The sequence below is a fragment of the Eleutherodactylus coqui genome, unplaced genomic scaffold (assembly GCF_035609145.1).
Source record: "Eleutherodactylus coqui strain aEleCoq1 unplaced genomic scaffold, aEleCoq1.hap1 HAP1_SCAFFOLD_28, whole genome shotgun sequence".
Classification (NCBI taxonomy): Eukaryota; Metazoa; Chordata; class Amphibia; order Anura; family Eleutherodactylidae; genus Eleutherodactylus; species Eleutherodactylus coqui.
In genome coordinates this window covers 1325935-1349728 of record NW_027101783.1, presented here as the reverse complement: position 1 = coordinate 1349728, position 23794 = coordinate 1325935, and the positions used below count along the sequence as shown (strand labels likewise).

General features: G+C 43.7%; 1 protein-coding gene across 2 annotated transcripts in view; it reads left to right on the top strand.

Moving 5' to 3' along the window:
• Positions 1 to 23794, top strand: part of LOC136591282 (carboxypeptidase Q-like) — a 405344-nt gene that overhangs the window by 13676 nt on the left and 367874 nt on the right. Inside the window, exon 1 of one of the 2 annotated variants that reach the window (XM_066588500.1) lies at positions 3049 to 3115. The exons of the other annotated variant lie outside the window; for it this stretch is intronic. Coding sequence (XP_066444597.1) covers positions 3058 to 3115 — 58 coding nt within the window. The 5' untranslated portion in view covers positions 3049 to 3057. Of the gene's footprint in view, positions 1 to 3048; positions 3116 to 23794 lie in introns of those variants that run through there. 2 annotated transcript variants of the gene reach the window in all.

Below are 23794 nucleotides of genomic sequence, written 5' to 3'. Positions count from 1 at the left end.
AGATGAATGTTCAAAAGATAGGATGATTGACAGTCAGCAATCATTTTGCATAAGCGGCTAATGGGCACTAATGTCCATTGGTAGCTTATTAGCTTCATTTGCATGTAGATGAGCCTTTGTGCGCTGTATGCAGAGAACAGTAGGTGGTCTGTTCTCTGCATACAACTCTTTTGTCCTGCCGTGGGACTGCAGCTGAATACAATGCTATCAGCGCTCCCGTGGAGAAACACAGTGTGCGGTCCCTGCTAACAGCTCTCCGACCGAACAATGGATTTTAAGATCAACTAAAAATCATCGTTCGGCCGAAAAGTAAACGATGGTAGCATTTACGCGCAACGATTATCGCTCAAAATACATCATTTGTGCAAATTTTTAGCGATAATCATTGCGTGTAAATGGGGCTTTACTTAGTTGTTTACGTCTGTCCCAGGTAGGGACAGTGAGTTGCCAAGGAACATAGGTTGGGTGCATTCTTTTTAGGACGGGACATCCGCTATATGCAGGTACGGTCTCTTATTCTGAGTCACATAGGGAAAGTTCCCCTCTCCATCTGTTATTCCACACGTTACTGTGGTGGTTTATGTTCTCTGTTGCACTGTGTAAACAGCCGGGGAACTGTTCGGGGGACCGCTTTCGGTACATCCTGGTCAGACATGACACCGGGGTCGCCTGCAGATGATGCGATTAGGCTGGACATGGCAGTAGCAGTCAGTTTCGTTCTGCCTGGCCCATTGAGTGAGTCTGAAGTTGGCTTACAACAGCATGGGAAAAATGCAGTCATGCCAAAGCATGGGGACAATGCAAAAACTGACAACAGTATCACATTCTTTAGAGTGTTTTTGGAATTCTAGATGCTGCTGTTATTTAGATAGAGAGATACATAAAGTTCAGCTCTGATGGGACAGCACTGACGGGAGATGATTAAATCCTCGGGATGTAACGACGTGTGAAGAAGGAGCTATCTGTCTATCTCCTATTTACTGTTGTACACTTCAGAAAGTTTGTTCTTCCATATTAGTCCTTTTCGGAGCTGCGAGCCGTCTCATGAGTGTTGCAGTCCCACAACGTCTGGAGAGCCGGCGGCTGCTTAAGTTTGATATACGCCTTCCCATATCTAGACATGGCTCTTTTCATTACTCATTTACAAGTAATTTCCTGCCGTATGATTACATGGTGCCAGTAATAACTAAAAGTCATTTTCCTCAACAGAAGCCAGTGAGTCGGAGGAACAAATATGACTGTGACTCAAAGTAGATCCTCCTCCTCCGTCAGCCAGAACAGCAGACAACATCTTGTAATTGTCTTTCATGCCAAGCGCCTTGATTTCCCAGAACCCCCCCTGTCTTTGCTGTTCCAGAACCCCCTGTACTTTTGGGGAATTCAGTGCATGCAGCCTTTTATCTCCTTCCCCGCAGCAGAGGCGCATGTTGCCAGTGAAGTTTGGTGTATCAGCTTTTGTTTTCTTGACATTCCGTTTTGTGATTCGTAGTCTTCGCTCCAAGTTCATATCTTCCCAGCACAGACTCAGAGGTTGACAGCTGCTGAATTCCCACGTAAAGACACTAACCCACTTTCTGTGGGAAACAATAAAGCATCCGGCTCTTATGGGAGATGCTTAGTAATGGAGGGATTACACTAAGTGATGCCGAGCTGCGAACTACCACTAACACCAGTTTGCCGCACCGAACGTTTGTGCAACTCTTTGTTTCATTGTTTGCATTTTTTTAATATTCTTGAAAAGATGTTTGTACACATTTTTGGCAGCAAATCCTGGTGTTTTCTGTTGGATCTGTTGACAATCTAATACGATTGAGGGATTGCAGTCTGCACTGGCCAACTTTAGCTAAAAAGAGGGGATTAGTGGATACCACCTCTCCGCCCTCCGTAGAAAGAATATGGCGAAGTCAAATGTACTTTTCAGGGCAGGAGATGGAGTTTGTTAAATCTTTTTGGCCCTCGTCTTATGTCCTGTTTAAAGGGTTTCTGTGGGATTAGGATAGGGTTTGCTTTATTTCTTTCAGTAACATTTTGACTGTTTATACTTAGTGTTTGCTATTGCTTATTTTTGCTATTGCTAATTGAGAGGAGACTTAATAGCGGTCTACATATATCTGAAGGGTTGTCACAGTGCAGCGGGGTCAGCCCTATTCTCATTTGCACAAGAAAAGATTAGAAGCAATGGGATGAAACTGAAAGGGAGGAGAGACAGATTACTGTGTTTCCCTGAAAATAGGACCCTGTCTTGTATTCATTTTTGCCTCAAGAGGCACTAGGCCTTATTTTCGGGGGATGTCGTATTCTACTTCCCAGCAGGCTCGATTCACGTCCCCTAGCCGAAGCATTGATTGGCCAATTCTTAAATCCCAACTCCACAACGCGATAGCTGTGATTGGCTGAGCAGCGCTCGAGAACCAATCAATGCATTGCTAGATGAACCAATCACAGCCATCGCATTGGTTTTTGAGTGCTGCTCAGCCAATCAGATCCATCGCTTCCTGGAGGTGGGATTTTATGAATCCTGTAACCAGGAAGCAATCTTCTGTTGGCGGACGAGGACTGCAGGAAGAATGCTGGAGCTCTGGAGTTCAGCGAGAGGGATGTGGACCGAGCCTGCTAGGTAATGTATTACCTTTTTAAAAATGTAATGCAGCTAGGGGCTTATTTTCAGGGTAGGACATATATTTCAAGCCTCCCCAAAAATCCTGAAAAATTGGGGTGGGACTTATTTTCGGGATAAGTCTTATTTTCAGGGGAACTGGGTAGATATTAGAAAAAACTTTCTGACAGTGAGGTTGATGAATAAGTAGAACATTTAAGTCAATATTATTTTTTTTTTTGCATTTTATTCCTTTTCTACCACATGTTTACTATATACGCTATTTTGCCAAAAGTGTTTGGACGCCCCTATCAGTAGAATGGATCGTGTCTTATTAGCATGACATTTGTCCTAAAACCACGCTTCGCAAGATGCAGACTGGAGGCGTCATCCATAGCTTGTGACGGGAACTACACACTACTGGATATACTGGTTTTGCTGCTGCACTCAAGCCATCCATCATGAAGTGCAATGCATCGGCCTGTCTACAATGTTGCAAGGAGCGTTGTCATTGGACAGGTGAGCAATAGAAGAACATTCTGCAGAGTTACAATCCACGCTGCGCCAACTTCAAATCAAGTAGACGTACCTGGGTGTGTTGGATGCCTGGGGAACCCCTTTTGCCTGAGCGTGTTGTCCAACAGTTCATTACGGCACAGGTTCTGTTGTGATTTGGGGATGTTTTATGGGACACGGTCTCTGTTCGTTGGTTGTAATGTTACGATTTGCATAGAAGTCAACAAGGGCCTCCAGCATCTGTTGTAACATGGGTAAATCCATAAATCTTTGGTAAATCCACTTGCTCGTTCTTCCTGTCACATTATTATCAGAGGCGGGCTACTTTTCCGTTTCCCACCCTGTGTAATGATTGAGTTCTGTAGCTATGCTGTATTATTTGTATGTTACTTAGATCGGGTACACGTCGGCTGTGGCATGGCAATTTGGAGATACCATAGAGAATTTAATTTGTAGGCACAGTGTAAATCATCACTATGGAGTCCGTCTGGTTCTTTTTGTATCTATAATGCTATTCTATTATTCAGTAATCACAAGTCCATTCTGCTTTTATTGTAATTTTATATTATTTTTTATGCTGATTCTACCCATAGTGAAAGTAATCAGAATGACAGTGAACATCATGGGCCTAGAAAAAGGAAGCAATTTGCTGTCCTGTAGAACACTGCTTATGGTAAATGGAGGTCATATTTGAAATAATACGATTTCATAGCTTCAGTGTCACATTTATTACATTATATGGGGAATAATGGATAATAATGACATTCATTTTAAGAAAACTTCAAGTGTGTGTACATAATACCGTGATCCCCTAATCCGCCAGCAATGTAACCTTCTCACTGCAGTGTCACAGTACTAACCGTGCGCTAATGTCATTCTTCATATCCTGGGAAATCTCGATGCTAAATAGAATATTTTAGAATCAAACATTATTAGTAGCGGTAGTCCTCCTTTAAAGAAATAATTTGCTGGATGTCTAAGGGAACGTCCTTCGAATTACCAGAAATGTTTCTGAATTTCTGCATTAAAGATAATTCTCCCTGAAATAAAATACTACCAGTAAATACATTCAACGACCACTTCATTAGGGCCAACTGGTGAGTGATATCTTGTGATGAGTAACGAGGTGCCATGTGATGACCTCTTCTGAAGAAGGCAACATTTGGCAGTCAATGGTAAACATCGTGACTTCATTGACTTTGACCATGGGCCAATTGTTGGTGCTCGGATGTGTGGTGCCAGTATTTTTGAAACCGTTGCACTTTTTTGCTGTTCCCAAACAACGGTGTACCAAGGCTGGTTGAGCCATAGACAGACATCCAAGAAAGGATCACACAGTTGAAGGCCAATTGTGGTTGATCCTAGAGCCGAGCATCGTGTGGCACGTCTGGTATCTCAGCAACAATGTTCCACAATAAACCAACTGACCCAATAGTACAACAACGGGGAAGTTAAACAAATTTTCACAATGAATTCATGGGTATCCATGCCAAGATCTGCTGGTATATCGCTTTTTTTCAACTATGAACATTCATAGGTTAGTGGTAAAAAAGAAGCCAGTATTGAGTTGCTGCATCGGGGTTATATATGTACATATATAAGCATATATTGCTGCTTGTCTTGGCGCAGATGCCCATGAATTTCTTGTAATTTTAGGTTTGATTTTCTACCATTTGGTTTCCTGTAGCCTTAACTTTATTTGGATACTTAAGTTTGAATTTTCTTGTGGGCTTTGTATTTCTTTATGGCTACTTTCAAATTATGGATGGACTATAAAGGGTCACTTAAGGAATATTCAAAAAGTTGTTTTTTTATGTTTGAATGTCCGAATAAAAACAATTCTTTCTACCTGAATCAGGCTAGGGAAGATTTAAGGCGATTGGGAGAAATGATTAACTTGAGAATTGAATGATTTATGGGAAATTGCTTCATTCGAGAAATATTTGGAGTTTGGTATCACTCCCAAAGGATTAACTGTTTATAAGCCACTAGCTGGATATGGGGGATCCAAACATTTTGAGAGAGTGGGATGAGATGTTTGTGGGCTTCCCTAAAAGGATGCTACGCTTTATTATTGAAAAACATCATATGACTTTTGGTTGAGATGATTAAGTCAGTTATAGCTTTGTTCGACAAGTTGAAACCGTATGAGGAGAATGAAGAAATAAAATTGCTTTCTCCTAGTATCAAAGAAAAACATTAGGACGTTTAGAAGATGATGTCCATATGAAGTAAAATGCAGTGATACCGATATGTATCAGAACCTAGGCCGTGATTCTGATGTCTATGCGATTGATAAATTGAGTGGTGATGGTGGGGATTAGACCTGCAAATTTACCCTTTATGAAATCTCTGGGGTCTCGTTGAGTGAAGACGGTTGTACTTCTGATGTGTTTAATAAGGACATGAATACTAGAGATAAAAGACATGATATCCCAGGTTATTCACAGGGGTGGAATACAAGAGAAAGATAGACATTGTTGAGGAAATTGGTTCCTCTCAAACTTAAGAGATGAAGTTCAGTAATAGATATGCACGTCTGAACAACCTTACCATGAAGAATTTATTCCCATTTTCTATAGTAATATGGCAGCTGCTGGTGATTGTGTAACTTGAAATATAATGGGGTGAATGTTGATGATGGTGGAGGCGAAGGAGAAGAGCACTGAATGGGATAGATGGAGAGAGCAGGGTAGGAGTGGTAATGGGAACTATATGGATAATGCTACTACTAAGCAGACTGGTAGAGAGAAAATAAAGAAATTAAATGGGGGAGTTACTAAAAAAGTGAAGACTATTAAGAAGGATCTTTTTGAGTCAAAAAAAGCCAAGCAGGGAAAGAAAGGGGCGCAAATCCCATTAAAAAGAATGAACAACAAAAAAAGTTGAATAACCGGATTGTAAGAGAGATAGTTTGAGTGTTTATACCCTTTCTTGTGCAGAGGAGGCCTTATTGTGTAGAAGGTTAAAATTTGCCCCCTCAACACCACTGAACGACTTCAGTCCTTCTATTGGTATAAAATGGCTTATGTGGAGGTTAGCTTTAATAAAAACAAATGTGAAAACAAAAATGCTTAAAAGAATCTGTAGAAGAGGCAAGGAAGTTATAAACCTACTGGGGTTAATATATAATTGTCATTGAATCCCCTTAACGAATATTCGGAGACATTTTACCTATTTCAAAATTTAGTGATTACAGACATTCGGAAGTTTAAGAAAAATGTAATAAATATATGCGTCAAAATTTGACACCTGAGGAACAGCAAACTCTTTCAACTTTACAAAAAGTAAAAGATGGTAACTAGACCAGCCGATAAAGGGGTTGAGGGGGCTATCGTCATTTTCAGTAAAGAGGGCTACCATGTAGAATCCTTACATTTATTTAGTGATGAAAAAAATCGCTTTTAAATCTGACTGATCGTTTTTTGAGAGAATTGGAAGTTCTCGTAAGACTGTGTAAGAATAAGGGGTTCCTTAATAAAAAAAAAAAAAAGCAGGCCTTCATTCTTAAAGAGCCCACACTTATCTATTTTTTATTACCTCCCCAAAATACATAAATCTTTGCCCCATCCTCCTGGCAGGCCAATCATTTCTGGATTGACTCGCTTCCAGTTTTATCTGAGTTTGTGAATAAACATTTACAAAATTTTATGAAGAACCTTCCGGCTTATCTGAGTTGTGCAAGCCATATTTTACACATTTTGGGGGAAATTGAATGGAAAAAGGATTTTCTAATTTGGACATTGGATTTGGCATTCTTATACATTGTTATTGATTAAAATTGGGGATGCAAAGCAGTGAAGCAATTTTTATGAAATCAAGGAAAGTACTGTGAGGAGCTGGTGGACTTTATTGTGACGTGTATTAACTTTATTTTAAATTACATCTATGTTCTATATGAAGATGTTTTTTACTTGCAATTATGGGGTACAGCCATGGGGACCAGGTCCATCCCTAGTTATGCCAACCTGTATAAGTGGGAAAGATCCACCATCTCGTTGGTTAGTGACTCTAGTTTGGGCCTGGTCCTCTGGAGGAGATTTATTGAGGATGTCACTTTCATATGGAAAGGTAGCTATGTTTAATTTTTTAAACATATCAATGTCAGTGACTTCCCTTGTTGCAATAGGGACTTGTCAATTTCCTGGATATCACTATATATGTCGATTTAAGAAAAAACTCCTTACAAAAAGTTATCTGATGGAAATTGACACAGCTAGTTTTATATCCCTATCCAGTTGCCACCTGTCCACATGGGAAAAGGAAACATTGTTGCAACTAAATGTGAGAGGTGATGACAGACAGACATTTTAAAGAATCTAGGATCCCTATAGAGATGCAATATAAGGAGCAGACAGGTTTATTCAGAAAGTGTGTGTAAATATTAGCCTCTCATTAAGGACTCCTGACTACGCCCTTATGAGCGATCCATACTGTTAAAGGGGATGTGTTGGTCAGAGAGTTCTTCTGAAAATAATGCGACAGTTCTGACTTGATCTCTCCAAGAGTTGGAATGTTCTGGATGAGGGATTCATTTAAGTGGCATTCCAGGCATTTGGGAGATTCAGAGGTGTAGTCAGTGAAGCATAAAGCATAGCGTGGCCAGAAAGTTATTGGGTCAATGGAAGATGAGTGGATAAGAGGTATATCCGTGTGATGTACAAAAAAGTAGTCAGTTCTAGAGTAAATAAAACAATATAAATCAGAAGCGTCGCTCCAGTGGTATAATGGGAAAGCAGAAAGGGCTGATGCGTATAGGGACTCACCGCAACTGAGCCGGTCCTTAGGGTTGGGACAGAAAGACTGCCTCTTCTCATTTGTATGCTTACTATAAATAGAGGTAGGTTGTGACATGTCCCATATGCTTGAGGAAGGCTTAGCATAAGCCGAAATGCGTCGCATTATTAATTTGTTTTAAAATATATTAAATTTTTACCTAAAAAGAACACGCTACTCTCTACTGGGTTTTCTGCTTCCTTGGAGGTGAGGGGTGCCAGGAGATCTCGCACCCCTAAACAAGTAAGATCGTGACATTTACCGTTACAGTTCAATGGAGCGCTGAAGTATTTTCATTTTGTTCTGATTGCCAATTCTGGAGTAAGTGTCTCGAGAGGAGAGTAAAACATGTACTCCCTAGAGTTAGGGTTAGTAGTACGCCCCAATGTCCTTAAGTTGACGGGTGTGGAGGAGCTTTTTAATTTTGTTTCAGGACTGAATAGGCAAGGTGAGTGACACCTGTGGAGACATCCACTATTGGATCAAGTGCTATATTTAAATCTCCACCCAGCACCAATGTACCCTCTATGAAACCCTCCAGCTGAAGTATGATGCCATGCAAAGCAAAAAACAAAAATCAAAAGGCCATGATGCCCTCTGCCATATAATTACTCACAATTACTACCAAACCCTGTTAGAAAGCTGGTACTGCCATAACAAAGCTGCTGCCACCAATTCCCACTGGTTTCAATGCCGCAGGGCCATCCATGTGGTAAGATGCTCTTCATATAACAAGATCTCATCTGCAGAAAGATCTTGCTCCCACGTGGATAGTAGTGCATGTTAGGGGTGGGAAATGTTCTTCCAGGTCATTGAGACCAGGATCGGAGCACTCCTTTTTAATCTGTTTGTCTCTGTTTTGTTCCACTCCTACTTGACTACAATGCAGGAATAGATAGAGGACAAACCCAACAAAATGCAAATGACCTCTGTACTGACACCTTTTAAGGAATTTGTCCATGTGGACTGCCCCTTACCTAGGACTATTGTGTAAGCTCGTTGAGTGCCTCTTGTGGTTCTCCGGAAAGTCTTACAAAATTAAGGAACTTTTTATTATAACTTTATAATTACCAGTTCTCTGTTTAATGTCAGTTATTGACACACAGATATTACTGCATCTTAGCAAAACTCAGAATAGCTCCCACCCACAAAAAGAAGTAAAAGGCAAAGAAGACACAATGTTTTACAGCAACTAAAACTGCATTCTTTAATGTCCTTTGTTTGTTCTCTAGTGCTTAAAAGGGTTTTTCCACAACCTAAATTCGCTTCACAACCCCATAGTCCTTCCTGGTTGCTGCTGACCAGGCCATGTGACTGCTGCAGCCAATCACTGGGTATGGAGGGTCACTGCTGGTGATTGGCTGCATCAGTCACATGTACTGGTCAGCAGCAACCAGGAAGGACTGAGGGGTTGTGAAGGAATTTTAGGTAGAGATGAAACCCATTTCAAGGTGCTATATAGTAATAGATCCAAATGTGTTAAAATAATAAAGCAGGGTTACTTGCCTGTCCTCTTCCTTGGTAATCCAGCGCTGCACCCCCACAGTCCTCATGGTCTTATTTTTGGAGCGGCTACCACCTAAGCGTTTCAGTCAATCGGAGGCTGCGGCTGTTAGGTGTCGTTCTCCTAGCATTACCGTTAAGTTGCTGGGAGCCACGATGCCAGGAGAAAAACTCTTAACCACTGCACCCTTTGATTGGCTGCAGTGGTCAGGTGGCAACCGTGCCAAAATGAAAACTGGAAGGATCGTGGGACCGCAGGGCTGGATTGATGGCTGATGAGGACGGGTAAATGCTGCTGCTTTTATAGTTTTAACAGAATTGGTTATATTTTTAGAACTTTTTGTATAACACTCAGAGAATCCCTTTAAAACTCCTACTTGGGCATTTCTTTTTCTGGGAAAGCTAAATGACCAGCAGTATTTCAGCTGTCGCCCAACTATAGTACTGAACAGCAATTTTACCTGACGGTGCAGTGATACAACTCCAGCTTTTAATGATAGAACAAGAGACATTTTCCAGAGCTTGTACCCCACTTGCTCATCACAACTGAAGGGGTGCAGCACTTGGCTGAGCGCTTCTGCCACTTAGGCCTTATGTCCATGGGCACACACTGATTCCTAGTGCAGAATCCCGCAGCGGATTCCACCCGAGCCCGCAGCCATGAGGCCAAAAAAGACATTTTCTCACCTGTCCGGACGTGGCGTGGGTCTCCTCCATCACGGATGGATCTTCATTCTTCTGCACGGCAGATGCGTCCTGGTTAGAGATGAGCGAGCGTACTCGTTTAGGCAAATTACTCGAGCGAGTATGGGCATTTTCGAGTACATCCCTGCTCGTCTGAAAAGATTCGGGGGTGAGCGGTGAGTTGTGAGAGTGAGCATGGGGGAGTGGGGGTGGAGAGATATCTCCCCCCCCCCCCCCCGCCCCCACCCCCTGTTCCACTGTGCTGGCCCCTGAATCTTTTTGGGGCAAACAGGCATGTACTCGAAAATGCCCATACTCGCTCGAGTAATTTCCCTTAACGAGTACGCTCGCTCATCTTTAGTCCTGGTGCAACAGCGGCATGCCTTGTGTTTTTTTTTTTTTTAAATCTTCTGCTTTCCTGTGGATCTGCGGCACGGATGCACTGTTAGCTGTGGCCATGCCGTGGATCGGACGGCTTCCATTGACTTCAATGGAAGCTGTCTGCGCGGGAAGCCGCACAAAATGCAGCAGGCTGCATTTTTTTTCCTGCACATGCGATCCGCATGCCGGGGAAAAATTACATTCGCAGGTATTTAATTAGCTGTGGATGCCCAATGAATGTCTATGGGCATATTGAACTGTGGATCATGCACACAGGTGACCTTGGAGGATTCCACAACTTAATTATGCCCGTGGTCATGAGGCCTTCCTTTCCCCAATCGATGGGGATTTTCACCACCCGGACCTCCAGTGATCAATACTTTTGACATGTTGCTACGATTTGTCAGAAGTTTTTTTTTAAAGTGTAGTCCTTCTTTAAAGGGGCTGTCCGGGACTGTGGTCAGTACGATGTGCTTCTTGCCTTGTCCATAGTGACAGCAGCGCCAGGAATCAGTGGAGATCCTGAGTTCCAGTCCCCCGCGATCATCTATTGATGACCCGCGGACAGGTGATCGCTAGACAAAAATCAAAAGTGTCCCGAATAACTCCTTTTTGAGATAAAATTCTAATCTGGAGTGTGATGGAACATTTCTACAGGAAGCCCGAGGCCTACAGCGGCACGGCATGGGCTTCTAGATGTTTATGGGACTGTTTGTAGATCTGTCTGTAATAGGCTCATGTATGTGAACCCTAAAGCCCATCTATTAATAAGACTTGTACCATCCCTCCGTACAATCTACTTTCCATTATTGCTGCTTGTCTTAAAACAATATTATTTGTGCTTCTAATCCCAGAAGGGATTTAAAGCAATGAAAACCGAGCCACGGGCCGCCTCCTGCTCCATACGTGTATTTTTATGTACGTCTCTAAACCCCGTAAATCTCTGTAGTATCAGATAGAAAACGTGATCCGCACTGCAACGCTCTGGTCGAGGTAAAGTGATCCCGCCAGAATGTGCGCTCTTAAACAGGCAATATCCTATTATATAAGGCCCGAGGTTGTAATCACTTTCCACTTTTATAAACTGTAATCCCGTGTCCTCACAGTTTAGGAATTCACATAAATGTGGTCAATGGATCTGTGCTCCAATTTCACGCTTTGTGCGGCCATTTTTCTCATTCCAGCTTAGTGTAATCATGGAAATAAATATCCGTTACCTCGTGTTGACTTGTTTCTGCTTACGGACACGACAGTCTGTGACCTGCACTGGTTTACAAGCTGTTCTAGCCTAGAATACACAATTCATAGTAGTCCTACTTCCCTCTTAGAAAATCCCATTCTGCCAATTTCTGCATTTCTGGGAACGCTGAGTAACAGACAGTGGGTCTTATTTATCAAAGCAAGACCGTCCTTGTTGCCCATAGCAACCAATCAGAGCACAGATTTCATTTCTTAAAGTGCTGTGGAGAAATGAAAGCTGAGCTCTGATTGGTTGCTATGAGCCGCAGGGACAGGGTTACCGTTACACCGTTTTGATGAATGAAGACCATTATGGATACCGTCACCCAACTAGTTCTAGGTAATTAGTAAGTTTTACATCCTAATTGTATTGACTTGTGTGGGAGACATGCTCTGTGATCTGTGCGGGGGTCATTGTGCAGGGAGGGTATATAGTCACAGCTGATCACCTGAATGGTGAGTCCTGTGTTATTTACATATAGGAGTTACCTTTCAGTGTAAAGGCCCTTTTCCACACAACGATGATCGCACAAAAGACATATTTTGAGCGATAATTGTTGTGTGTAAATGTGTGTCCATCATCCACTTACTGCATATTTTTCATCCATCGCTGACTTTAGGTCCGTATGAAATACTCATCCCTTGGGACGATAAGATAAGACGGACCGCACGCTGTGTTCTCTGCGGGCAGCACTGATAACATTCTTTAACAGCAGCTGTCCCGCTGGAGAACAATAGTAATGTATTTAGAGAACAGACCACTCGCTATTCTCTAAATACATGCAATGAAGTACTAAAAGGCTGATTAGCCCATTAGTACCTATGCAAAACGATTGCTCAAAGCTGTCTGACGAATTTTGAGCGATCATCTGTGTGTGTAAATGAACCTTAAGACCTCATGTTCCCGGGCATTTTTTCTCTGCACATTAAGTGTGTGGTGCACGGCACTTGATACGCCATGAATGGAGTCAATGAAAGTAAATGGACTTTCCTTGATCCATGCACAGGAGCATGTAGACACTGCATATCGATACGCACGAGAAATAGATCACAGCATGCTCTATTTCTGGGCATACGACGCAGTGTGATCCTTACACTTTTGTAGGGGCAGCATATGTAATGCTGGCCATACGGCGATTCATATGTAACACTGATATGAAACCGAGTGGGGAATTACAAAAAAAAGAGTCCCACTCTCTGCTCGTATGTGTTATCTGCCGGCATCACAAACACCGGTAAGGCTCTGCGGGGACACCGGCAGTATTTTTCCCTACGCCCGTGGCCATGAGCCCTAATCCTGCATATCATGGTGGTGAGATGACGGATGCAAAGCTTTCTGTGTCCGCCTATTAGGCTCTGTGGTCAGTGCGGAAAATGCAGTTTGGGACTGAAATTGTGTATTAAAAAAAATCATGAAAAATTCTTTAAAACAAGTGTTTAGGGACTTTTTCACACAGGACGGAATTACATCGTAGGGTGCAGCCAAATCCACAGCTTTGCAATTCCATGCCAAAATCTGCAGGTCTAACTGCGGACTTTGATGCGGAATTGCAGGCAGATGTTAAGTCATTATCAATTTGCATGGAAATCCGCGGATTTTGATGCAGAATTTACCGCGGCTTGTGATACGTTGTACAGCCTATTCTGTCCCATGTGAAAGGTCCCTTAACGTAAAAATGTAATTTATGATGCATTCCCTTTAAAGAGACATTGTGCAATATCCCAACCCCTTTACAATTTTATTGCAGTTCATCAAGCTGCGTTTTCCTCTTTTCTGCACCGCTGCCCTTGCTGCGCTCCCTGAAAAAAAGCCCTTTGATTAAAATCATAAATTCAAACTATTGTTGCGTTTCAGGTTAAAATTTCATAATATTTTTAAGTATTTAACTTCCCTTTCAATCATTTTGCGTCGTTTGCTGGACTTTAACCGTGTTAATGTCAAGAATAACTGGAAAAATCGAGGTGTTCTAAAACTTTTGACCAGGAGTGTATTTTATTAAAATTATTAGTGAATTGGCTCCAGACCAGCAGATTAAAGTGGCTCAAGCAGGAATTTCAATTCTAGTGAGATTTCTATTTCTCCTAGTACTATGAGAGAAGATCTTGAAGCATTATCACGATAACTGAGCATCTGTAGCCTGGCAGATTAGGATAATGTGAAACGAAGATAATGATTCTATTAAATCTAATGTACAGTAATCCCTTGCTTTATATTCCACAGGATTGTATACTCTAGGTCAGTGATGGCGAACCACTTAGAGACCGAGCGCCCAAACTCCAGCCCAAAACCCACTTATTTATTGCAAAGTGCCAACGTTTGATTTTTACCTCCATCATTATAAAAAGGACAGGTCTGTTTCAGAATAGATAGGGAGGAACTAGCTGGAGTACCATGCTATGCGGCGCTCCCCTAACCTCCTCTGAAGGCTTCCCGCTGTCAGCGCTCCCGGTTTCTGGGTCTTAGCTTCATGTAGTGGCCTCAGCTGACCAGCGGTGTCGCACCTGATTATGCTGCGTAGTATCAAATTAGCTGCGCTTACGTGGATTATTTCCAGTCAAAATCTGAGCCAATGTTGTGAAATTTGACTGCTTTTTGGATGCAGAAATGCTGCATAATTTGACATGCAAACTTCCGCTGCGGGCATACCGCAACATTTCCGCCATGTGCAAGCATACTCTAAGTCAGCTTGAGGTAAGCTGCAATGTGCAGAGGGGCCTCAGTAGGAATTGTGTCCCCTATACTGGTCTCAGTAGGAAGTGTTCCCTATATTGGCCTCAGTAGTAACAGTGCCCCCTATATTGGCCTCAGTAGTAACAGTGTCCCCTATATTGGCCTCAGGAGTAACAGTGCCTCCTATATTGGCCTCAGTAATAACAGTGTCCCCTATATTGGCCTTAGTAATAACAGTGTCCCCTATATTGGCCTTAGTAATAAGTGTCCCCTATATTGGCCTCAGTAATAAGTGTCCCCTATATTGGCCTCATTAATAACAGTGTCCCCTATATTGGCCTCCGTAGTAACAGTGTCCCCTATATTGGCCTCCGTAGTGACAGTGTCCCCTATATTGGCCTCCGTAGTGACAGTGTCCCCTATATCGGCCTCCGTAGTGACAGTGTCCCCTATATCGGCCTCCGTAGTGACAGTGTCCCCTATATCGGCCTCCGTAGTGACAGTGTCCCCTATATCGGCCTCCGTAGTGACAGTGTCCCCTATATCGGCCTCCGTAGTGACAGTGTCCCCTATATCGGCCTCCGTAGTGACAGTGTCCCCTATATCGGCCTCCGTAGTGACAGTGTCCCCTATATCGGCCTCCGTAGTGACAGTGTCCCCTATATCGGCCTCCGTAGTGACAGTGTCCCCTATATCGGCCTCCGTAGTGACAGTGTCCCCTATATCGGCCTCCGTAGTGACAGTGTCCCCTATATCGGCCTCCGTAGTGACAGTGTCCCCTATATCGGCCTCCGTCGTGACAGTGTCCCCTATATCGGCCTCCGTCGTGACAGTGTCCCCTATATCGGCCTCCGTCGTGACAGTGTCCCCTATATCGGCCTCCGTCGTGACAGTGTCCCCTATATCGGCCTCCGTCGTGACAGTGTCCCCTATATCGGCCTCCGTCGTGACAGTGTCCCCTATATCGGCCTCCGTCGTGACAGTGTCCCCTATATCGGCCTCCGTCGTGACAGTGTCCCCTATATCGGCCTCCGTCGTGACAGTGTCCCCTATATCGGCCTCCGTCGTGACAGTGTCCCCTATATCGGCCTCCGTCGTGACAGTGTCCCCTATATCGGCCTCCGTAGTGACAGTGTCCCCTATATCGGCCTCCGTAGTGACAGTGTCCCCTATATCGGCCTCCGTAGTGACAGTGTCCCCTATATCGGCCTCCGTAGTGACAGTGTCCCCTATATCGGCCTCCGTAGTGACAGTGTCCCCTATATCGGCCTCCGTAGTGACAGTGTCCCCTATATCGGCCTCCGTAGTGACAGTGTCCCCTATATCGGCCTCCGTAGTGACAGTGTCCCCTATATCGGCCTCCGTAGTGACAGTGTCCCCTATATCGGCCTCCGTAGTGACAGTGTCCCCTATATCGGCCTCCGTAGTGACAGTGTCCCCTATATCGGCCTCCGTAGTGACAGTGTCCCCTATATTGGCCTCATTAATGACAGTGTCCCCTATATTGGCCTCATTAATGACAGTGTCCCCTATATTGGCCTCATTAATGACAGTGTCCCCTATATTGGCCTCATTAGTGACAGTGTCCCCTATATTGGCCTCATTAGTGACAGTGTCCCCTATATTGGCCTCATTAGTGACAGTGTCCCCTATATTGGCCTCATTAGTGACAGTGTCCCCTATATTGGCCTCATTAGTGACAGTGTCCCCTATATTGGCCTCCGTAGTGACAGTGTCCCCTATATTGGCCTCCGTAGTGACAGTGTCCCCTATATCGGCCTCCGTAGTGACAGTGTCCCCTATATTGGCCTCCGTAGTGACAGTGTCCCCTATATTGGCCTCCGTAGTGACAGTGTCCCCTATATTGGCCTCCGTAGTGACAGTGTCCCCTATATTGGCCTCCGTAGTGACAGTGTCCCCTATATTGGCCTCCGTAGTGACAGTGTCCCCTATATTGGCCTCCGTAGTGACAGTGTCCCCTATATTGGCCTCCGTAGTGACAGTGTCCCCTATATGGGCCTCCGTAGTGACAGTGTCCCCTATATGGGCCTCCGTAGTGACAGTGTCCCCTATATTGGCCTCCGTAGTGACAGTGTCCCCTATATCGGCCTCCGTAGTGACAGTGTCCCCTATATCGGCCTCCGTAGTGACAGTGTCCCCTATATCGGCCTCCGTAGTGACAGTGTCCCCTATATCGGCCCCTGTAGTGACAGTGTCCCCTATATCGGCCTCCGTAGTGACAGTGTCCCCTATATCGGCCTCCGTAGTGACAGTGTCCCCTATATCGGCCTCCGTAGTGACAGTGTCCCCTATATCGGCCTCCGTAGTGACAGTGTCTCCTATATCGGCCTCCGTAGTGACAGTGTCCCCTATATCGGCCTCCGTAGTGACAGTGTCTCCTATATCGGCCTCCGTAGTGACAGTGTCTCCTATATCGGCCTCCGTAGTGACAGTGTCCCCTATATCGGCCTCCGTAGTGACAGTGTCCCCTATATCGGCCTCCGTAGTGACAGTGTCCCCTATATCGGCCTCCGTAGTGACAGTGTCCCCTATATCGGCCTCCGTAGTGACAGTGCCTCCTATATCGGCCTCAGTAGTGACAGTGTCCCCTATATCGGCCTCCGTAGTGACAGTGTCCCCTATATCGGCCTCCGTAGTGACAGTGTCCCCTATATCGGCCTCCGTAGTGACAGTGTCCCCTATATCGGCCTCCGTAGTGACAGTGTCCCCTATATCGGCCTCCGTAGTGACAGTGTCCCCTATATCGGCCTCCGTAGTGACAGTGTCCCCTATATCGGCCTCCGTAGTGACAGTGCCTCCTATATCGGCCTCCGTAGTGACAGTGTCCCCTATATCGGCCTCAGTAGTGACAGTGTCCCCTATATCGGCCTCAGTAGTGACAGTGCCTCCTATATCGGCCTCAGTAGTGACAGTGCCTCCTATATCGGCCTCAGTAGTGACAGTGCCTCCTATATCGGCCTCAGTAGTGACAGTGCCTCCTATATCGGCCTCAGTAGTGACAGTGCCCCCTATATCGGCCTCAGTAGTGACAGTGCCCCCTATATCGGCCTCAGTAGTGACAGTGCCCCCTATATCGGCCTCAGTAGTGACAGTGCCCCCTATATCGGCCTCAGTAGTGACAGTGCCCCCTATATCGGCCTCAGTAGTGACAGTGCCTCCTATATCGGCCTCAGTAGTGACAGTGTCCCCTATATTGGCCCCATATTTCAGTTCTGCAGTCCCCTGCTGATGTAGCATCCGTTTTGTACTCAACTGACTGATGAAATACTTCAAACAATCGTTGCCATCCTGTTCCAGTTTGTCTATCTGGTTCACTTGTTTTCTTTCACTAAGTCTGATTAATATCTAACAGGCAGAATATGTGAGGATCAGCAGATTGTCTTTCCACTGAATGTATTTACAAAGAAGTGGTTTGCTGGTGATAGGGGTAGAGGGCTGCTGCTGGGCCTGCTATAGGGGACGTGTGTAGGGATCCTGAATACTATGTCTAAACATAAACAGTTCAGAATGACATGGATTGCTGTGTACAGTAGTGCTTCATATATAACCTTAGCAGATCTCTAAGCCAAATAGGCCGCCACAAGAAGGAGGCGTCTGCTTCTGAACCATGGAAAGTGCCCTATTTAGTATTATACGCACATCACTGAGATGACTGGTTTCCCAAGAGGTAATAGAATATTGGGACATACAAAGTGTTTTTTAACCCCTATAAAACTAGAGGAGTTTGGTTTTTTTTGGTCCCGCCTTCCATTACTTTTTTATTTCTCCGTTTACATAGTTGTATGAGGGCATGTTTTGGTTTTTTTTGGAGGGCTAGTTGTATTTTTTTTTTTTTTTTAACAGTACGATTAAAGGTATCCGATAATGTACTGAAAAACTTTTAAAAAACTTATAGTGGGGTGTAAAAGATGCAATTGCGCCATTTTTTAAGTGTTTTGTTGTTACACCATTTACAGTGCAGTAAACCTTGTGCGGCTCGGTACGATTGCAACAATACCCAATTTATAGTTTGTTCTTTTCTCTTTTTACAAAGGAAAGAAACTTATTTTGGTTTTTAATTTACAAAATTGTTTTCCCTCACCACATTCTGAAATCCCTAGCATTTTTAGTTTTTTTCATCGATTGGGCTGCGTGATCTTTTTGATCACCATTTCAATCAGTTTTTTGGGGAGTTCAGGTATTTTTGTATTATTATTTTTTATTCTTGCTCACCATGTAATATTTTAATAGCTTGAACTACTATGAACACAGCGATATCAAATATGTTTTTTTTTTTATTGTTTTAGATATTTTATGGAAAAAAGTGAATGGGGTTTTCTTTGAATTCGTTACAATTTTTCTTACTGTTTTTAGATATTGCGTAAAGCTTTTTTCTACATCTCTTATTGTCCCCATCAGATAACTTGAACGTGTGATCATTTGATTGCTTGTACTACACTCTTTGTAAAGATGAAAACCAAGCCCCTGGCAGAATTTGTCATTTTGCTGTAAACATTGGCATGCAGATACATCTCAGGCTGACAAGCAAATGATTAGAGTTGTGGTGATTAGATGAACGGTCTTGCCATCTGAGACCCTAAAAGTGGTCCCACCCTTGGCCTATAAGAAAAAACTCTCAGAGGCTTCTTGTGTGTAGTGGTCTCTTTTTCCGCTTGTGTGGGGCTTGTTGATGACTAGACATGACTGTTAACTGGGCAAAATCTCTACGATTGCGTCGTACAGAGTTTGAGAGGAGTCGCATTATTGGAATGCGTATCGGCGAATTGCCCACCACCTAGACCATTCTGACCAGACTGTTAGGAAGTGTTGGGACCAGTGGATGTGTGAAGGCCCACAGACAAGGCAACGGGCCTCAGGACACCCTCAACAGACCACCAGTAGAGAGGGTCGTCTGGCAAGCCTGAGCAGCTCTAACTGTATCCAGATACAGGTGGCTCCATCCTTATAGTCCTCTATGTTTGCTGGAACCCTTTTCAGGCACTTGGCTGTAGGACATTTGGTCTCGCGGCGCCTATTACGTGTCCTGCCTTTTACACCCATGCACCATCGCCTCAGTTTGCAGTAGTATAGTGAACAAATAAATTGGACTCCTACAAAGTACAACCTGTTGTCTTCAGGAATAAATCCAGGTTTAGTTTAGGCACTGACGATGACCGTGTTTGTATTTGGAGACCATGGGGTGAGCGCCTCAATCCTGCCTTTGGTGTGGAGTGGCACACTGCCCCCTCCTGGTGTGATGGTCAGGACAGCCATTGTATACAACAGTTGGTCACCCCTAGTAGTGGTACAATGACTGCTCAGTGATATGTTGAAAACATCCTGCAGCCAATGTGTTGTCTCTTATGGCAGGGCTTCCAAGAGGCATTTTCTGGCAAGGTAATGCTCGACCGCATACGTCAAGCATGTCACAGTAATGCCTCCTCAACATGGCCACACTTTGACGCCCGGGCGTCAGATTTATTGCCAATAGAACATGTATGGGACCATCTGGGATGCCAACTTCAACAAGTTTGCACAATCAAGAGGCTCAGTTACAGCAAATGTGGACTGATATGCTACAGGATGCCATACGGAACCTCCATACCCGCCTGAATCACATCTTATATCCAAGCTAGAAGCGATACAACAGGGTACTAGAGCCTCCATACCCACCTGTATCACATCTTGTATCCAAGCTAGAGGCGATACAACAGGGTACTAGAGCCTCCATGTCCGCCTGTTTCACATCTTATATCCAAGCTAGAGGCAGTACAACAGGGTACTAGAGCCCCCATACCCACCTGTATCACATCTTGTATCCAAGCTAGAGGCGATACAACAGGGTACTAGAGCCTCCATGTCCGCCTGTTTCACATCTTATATCCAAGCTAGAGGCGGTACAACAGGGTACTAGAGCCCCCATACCTGCCTGTATCGCATCCTGTATCCAAGTTAGAGGCGGTACAACACAGTACTAGAGCCTCCATGCCCCCCGTATCACATCTTGTATCCAAGCTAGAGGCGGTACAACAGGATACTAGATCCTCCTAATAATGAGTCTATTATATTCATTATCAGAAAAAAATCAAACACCTAGGAGTTGTCAGAATTGAATAAATTGCAGTATATAATACTTTTCAATGCTACAGGCAAAGCTTAATAGGCATCCTTGCATGTTGGCCGTGGGCCCAGGTGAAAAAGTTCAGCTTGGGCTCCCCCCCCAAATACTTTATCTATATAATGCAGTCACCATATAATAATCAGATACACTCTCCATCCTGCTGCAACCCCCCAATTCACCTTTCAGTGCCTCCAACAGTAAAAGTACCCCCTCTTATGCCCTACACACAGTAATAATTCCCTATTGTGACCAGCACCAGAAATGGTTCCTGCTTTGTTCCTTCGCACTGTAATAATACCCGCTTATGCCCCACATAGTAATAATTCCCCTCTGTGTCCAACAGCAAAGTAGTAACACCCACTTTGTGCCCCAGAAAAGTAATAATACCCCTCTTTGCTCACAAAGCAATAGTTGCCTCTATGTACTCAAAGAGTGGATCTGTTCATTCATTGAATGGCTGTGATTGGTTCAACGAGCACTGGTTCTAATCACAGCCAGCCCTTCCTGGAGGTGGGGATTTTGATCCTCCAATGCAGGAAGGGTTGGCAGAAGACTGAAGATGAGTGCCGGGGATCTTCAGAGAAGACCCACGCCAGAGATGATAGCGCTTCTTAGGTGATGTATTTTATTTATTTATTTTTTTCTACAGCCAGGGCTTAGTTTAGGGCTTTGACACTAGGATTTCCTACTGTGAAAGTTGCACGACACAAAAATCACGTTTTGATGCGATGCAACAGAGAGGAAGGCTCCATAGGGAAACATGGGCTACAGAATCTCGCAAGTCGTGTGCATATCGCGAAACCCGCAAGGTTTTTGACTTGTAATATCACATGCTACAAAACATCACATTTGTGTGAAGTCCATGTTTTTGTATGGGTTCCTTCACATTTGCGATTCGTAGCATTGTCGCAACGCGTGAAAATCGTGCGACTTTGTCACTTGTGTGAAGGAAGCCATAACCATATAGCATAAATGACATGATACCTTTTTTTTCTACGGTTTGGTAAAATTACGACGATACCACCTTTTTTTCCACCTTTGCACAATAAAAAACCTTTTTTGGGGGGAAATTGTTTATTTATTTATTTTTTCCATCACTGCATTCAAAGTCCCATAATTTTTTTATTTTTATTTTTCGATCGACTGCGCTGTTGTGTGATGAGCTACAGCTTTTATTGGTAGCATATTGGGATGGATGCAGCTTTTTAAAATCCCTTTAATTGCATTTTCTTGGGAGACAAAATGAACAAAACAAGCATTTTGGCTCTGATTTTATTTTTTACAGTTTTTATTGTGCAGGCTAAATAGTGTATTCAATTTATTATACTGTTTTTACAGGTACGATTATACCAAGTATATGTTTTTTGTTATTTTCTAAATGTATACAAAGAGGGGAAAGTGCGCACAAGGTTTTTTTGTTTGTTATTTTTTGCGTGTTTTTTTTACATTTTTTTTAATGTCCCCCTGAGGGGACTTGAATCAGAAAAGCTATGTTCGCCATGATCATAGGATAGGCCATTAATAGTAAATGTCTGAGATACCCCTTTAATTGGCACTGAGCTAAAGGCATAAAATTGGGAAAATGTGCTAGGTACTAGTGTTGCTGGGTGGTGCAATGCTCCAATTACCAATATAATATAGTGAAAAGTATTGGAGTTGGTCACATGTCCTAAACCAGCAGAATCAGACAGCAACAGTGTGCTTACACGGCCTGCGATGATGTCACCATCGTGATCAGTTACCGGGGGCTCTGAGCTCCGCCCCTGATCACATGACCGTGACATCACAGGTCCTGTGAGCACATGGCTGCTGTCAAGCTCTGCATATTTTAGAACCTGTGATGACGTCACTGCAATGTGATAAGGGGGCGGAGAGCAGAGCCCACGGTGACTGATCACATGACAGTGACATCATCACATGTAACTCAACCAGTCACTCACAGACAGGTGGTCTTTAGTATTTTGATTAGGACCTGTTCACATATCCTTTTTTATTCTATTTATGGGTTGCATCAGGCTTTACATCTAAGTCCCTAAAAATTAAACCCTTGGATGGGGTCTTTGGCCACCATTGGTGAAATCTGCAGAAATGCAGATAAGTAGTTCTTGGCAGCTTTTTGTTAGTTTTCTGGCATTTTGAGCAGGAAAGAACAGCCTGGTGGATCGTGATGGCCTCAGTGATTATGTGTGCTTGAACTGCACGTGACCGCCTGGTTAAGCGATTGGGAGGGTGAGTAATGGCTGTTTTATTCCACTATTTCCCCAACTTGGGCAACTTTTCTAGACATATTGGAAAACTCCTTTAAAGGGGTTGTCTCATCAAAGCTGATATTAAGAACGCAGCCCCAGCATATCCTGAAGTGCAAGAAGCAAGGACAAGAATAAGCACCTATGCTCCGTTCAGGGGGACCGTAAGAGACAGCCAGGTTCAAGTGCTCAGCTATCTCCAGTGGTTCGATTGAAGTGAATAGAGTGGAAGTGCACATTGGGACTGCATTCTTGATATTGGCTTTGGTAAGACAACATCTTTAACTCTCCACAGCTCCTATGTTCTAGGGATTGGTGGTAGTCCTAGACATCACACCTCACAACCTACTTTAAAAGTCTTTTCAGGGCCTGAAATATGCTGTTTTTAGAAACCAGAAAAAAGGGGTTCCTTCACCTTCCGGTTCTCTCCATGTTTCTGAATTGCTAAGATTCAGCTAAAGGTCTACATTACGTCTTTTTCTGCCCACTATACTCTAAAATAAGGGTTTGGGGGAATAAAATAATTACCCCATAGGAAATATATAGACTGACCCTGTGGGTCCATTCCGTTCTATTTTTTAGGACATTGGAGAAAAAAAACCACAAAAACAATTTAAAAGAAACATGCCATGGTTTGTAAAAAAAAAACTGCCAAAAATACCGTACATTGTATAAAAAATAACAAGGGGAGGGGGGGATAAGAAATCTTATGGAAAGTTTTTCGAAGTTTGTCAATCTCCAAATGAGCTAAACATATTGTGGTATCCAGTTAGATGAGATCTTGGCAGCCCTAATGATAGTCGGTGCTCATGGTTTGTTGTTTCTGAATGTACAGATTGCAGAGTGTCCTACGTTGCGTCGCGTGTAATGAGAAAACGATGTGGAGAATTTCGTTATAACCTAGAAACTTCTCTTCAATCGCAGCTGAGATGTCAGGAATAAACTTGTTTCCCGGAGATGAACTTCAAACTTGTATTTACTTCTGAATAAAGTTATTTCTCAATAACATTGGAAATTCGTCTTGAATGGAGAAGCTAGAACAAAGTTTTGGTTTATTCTTC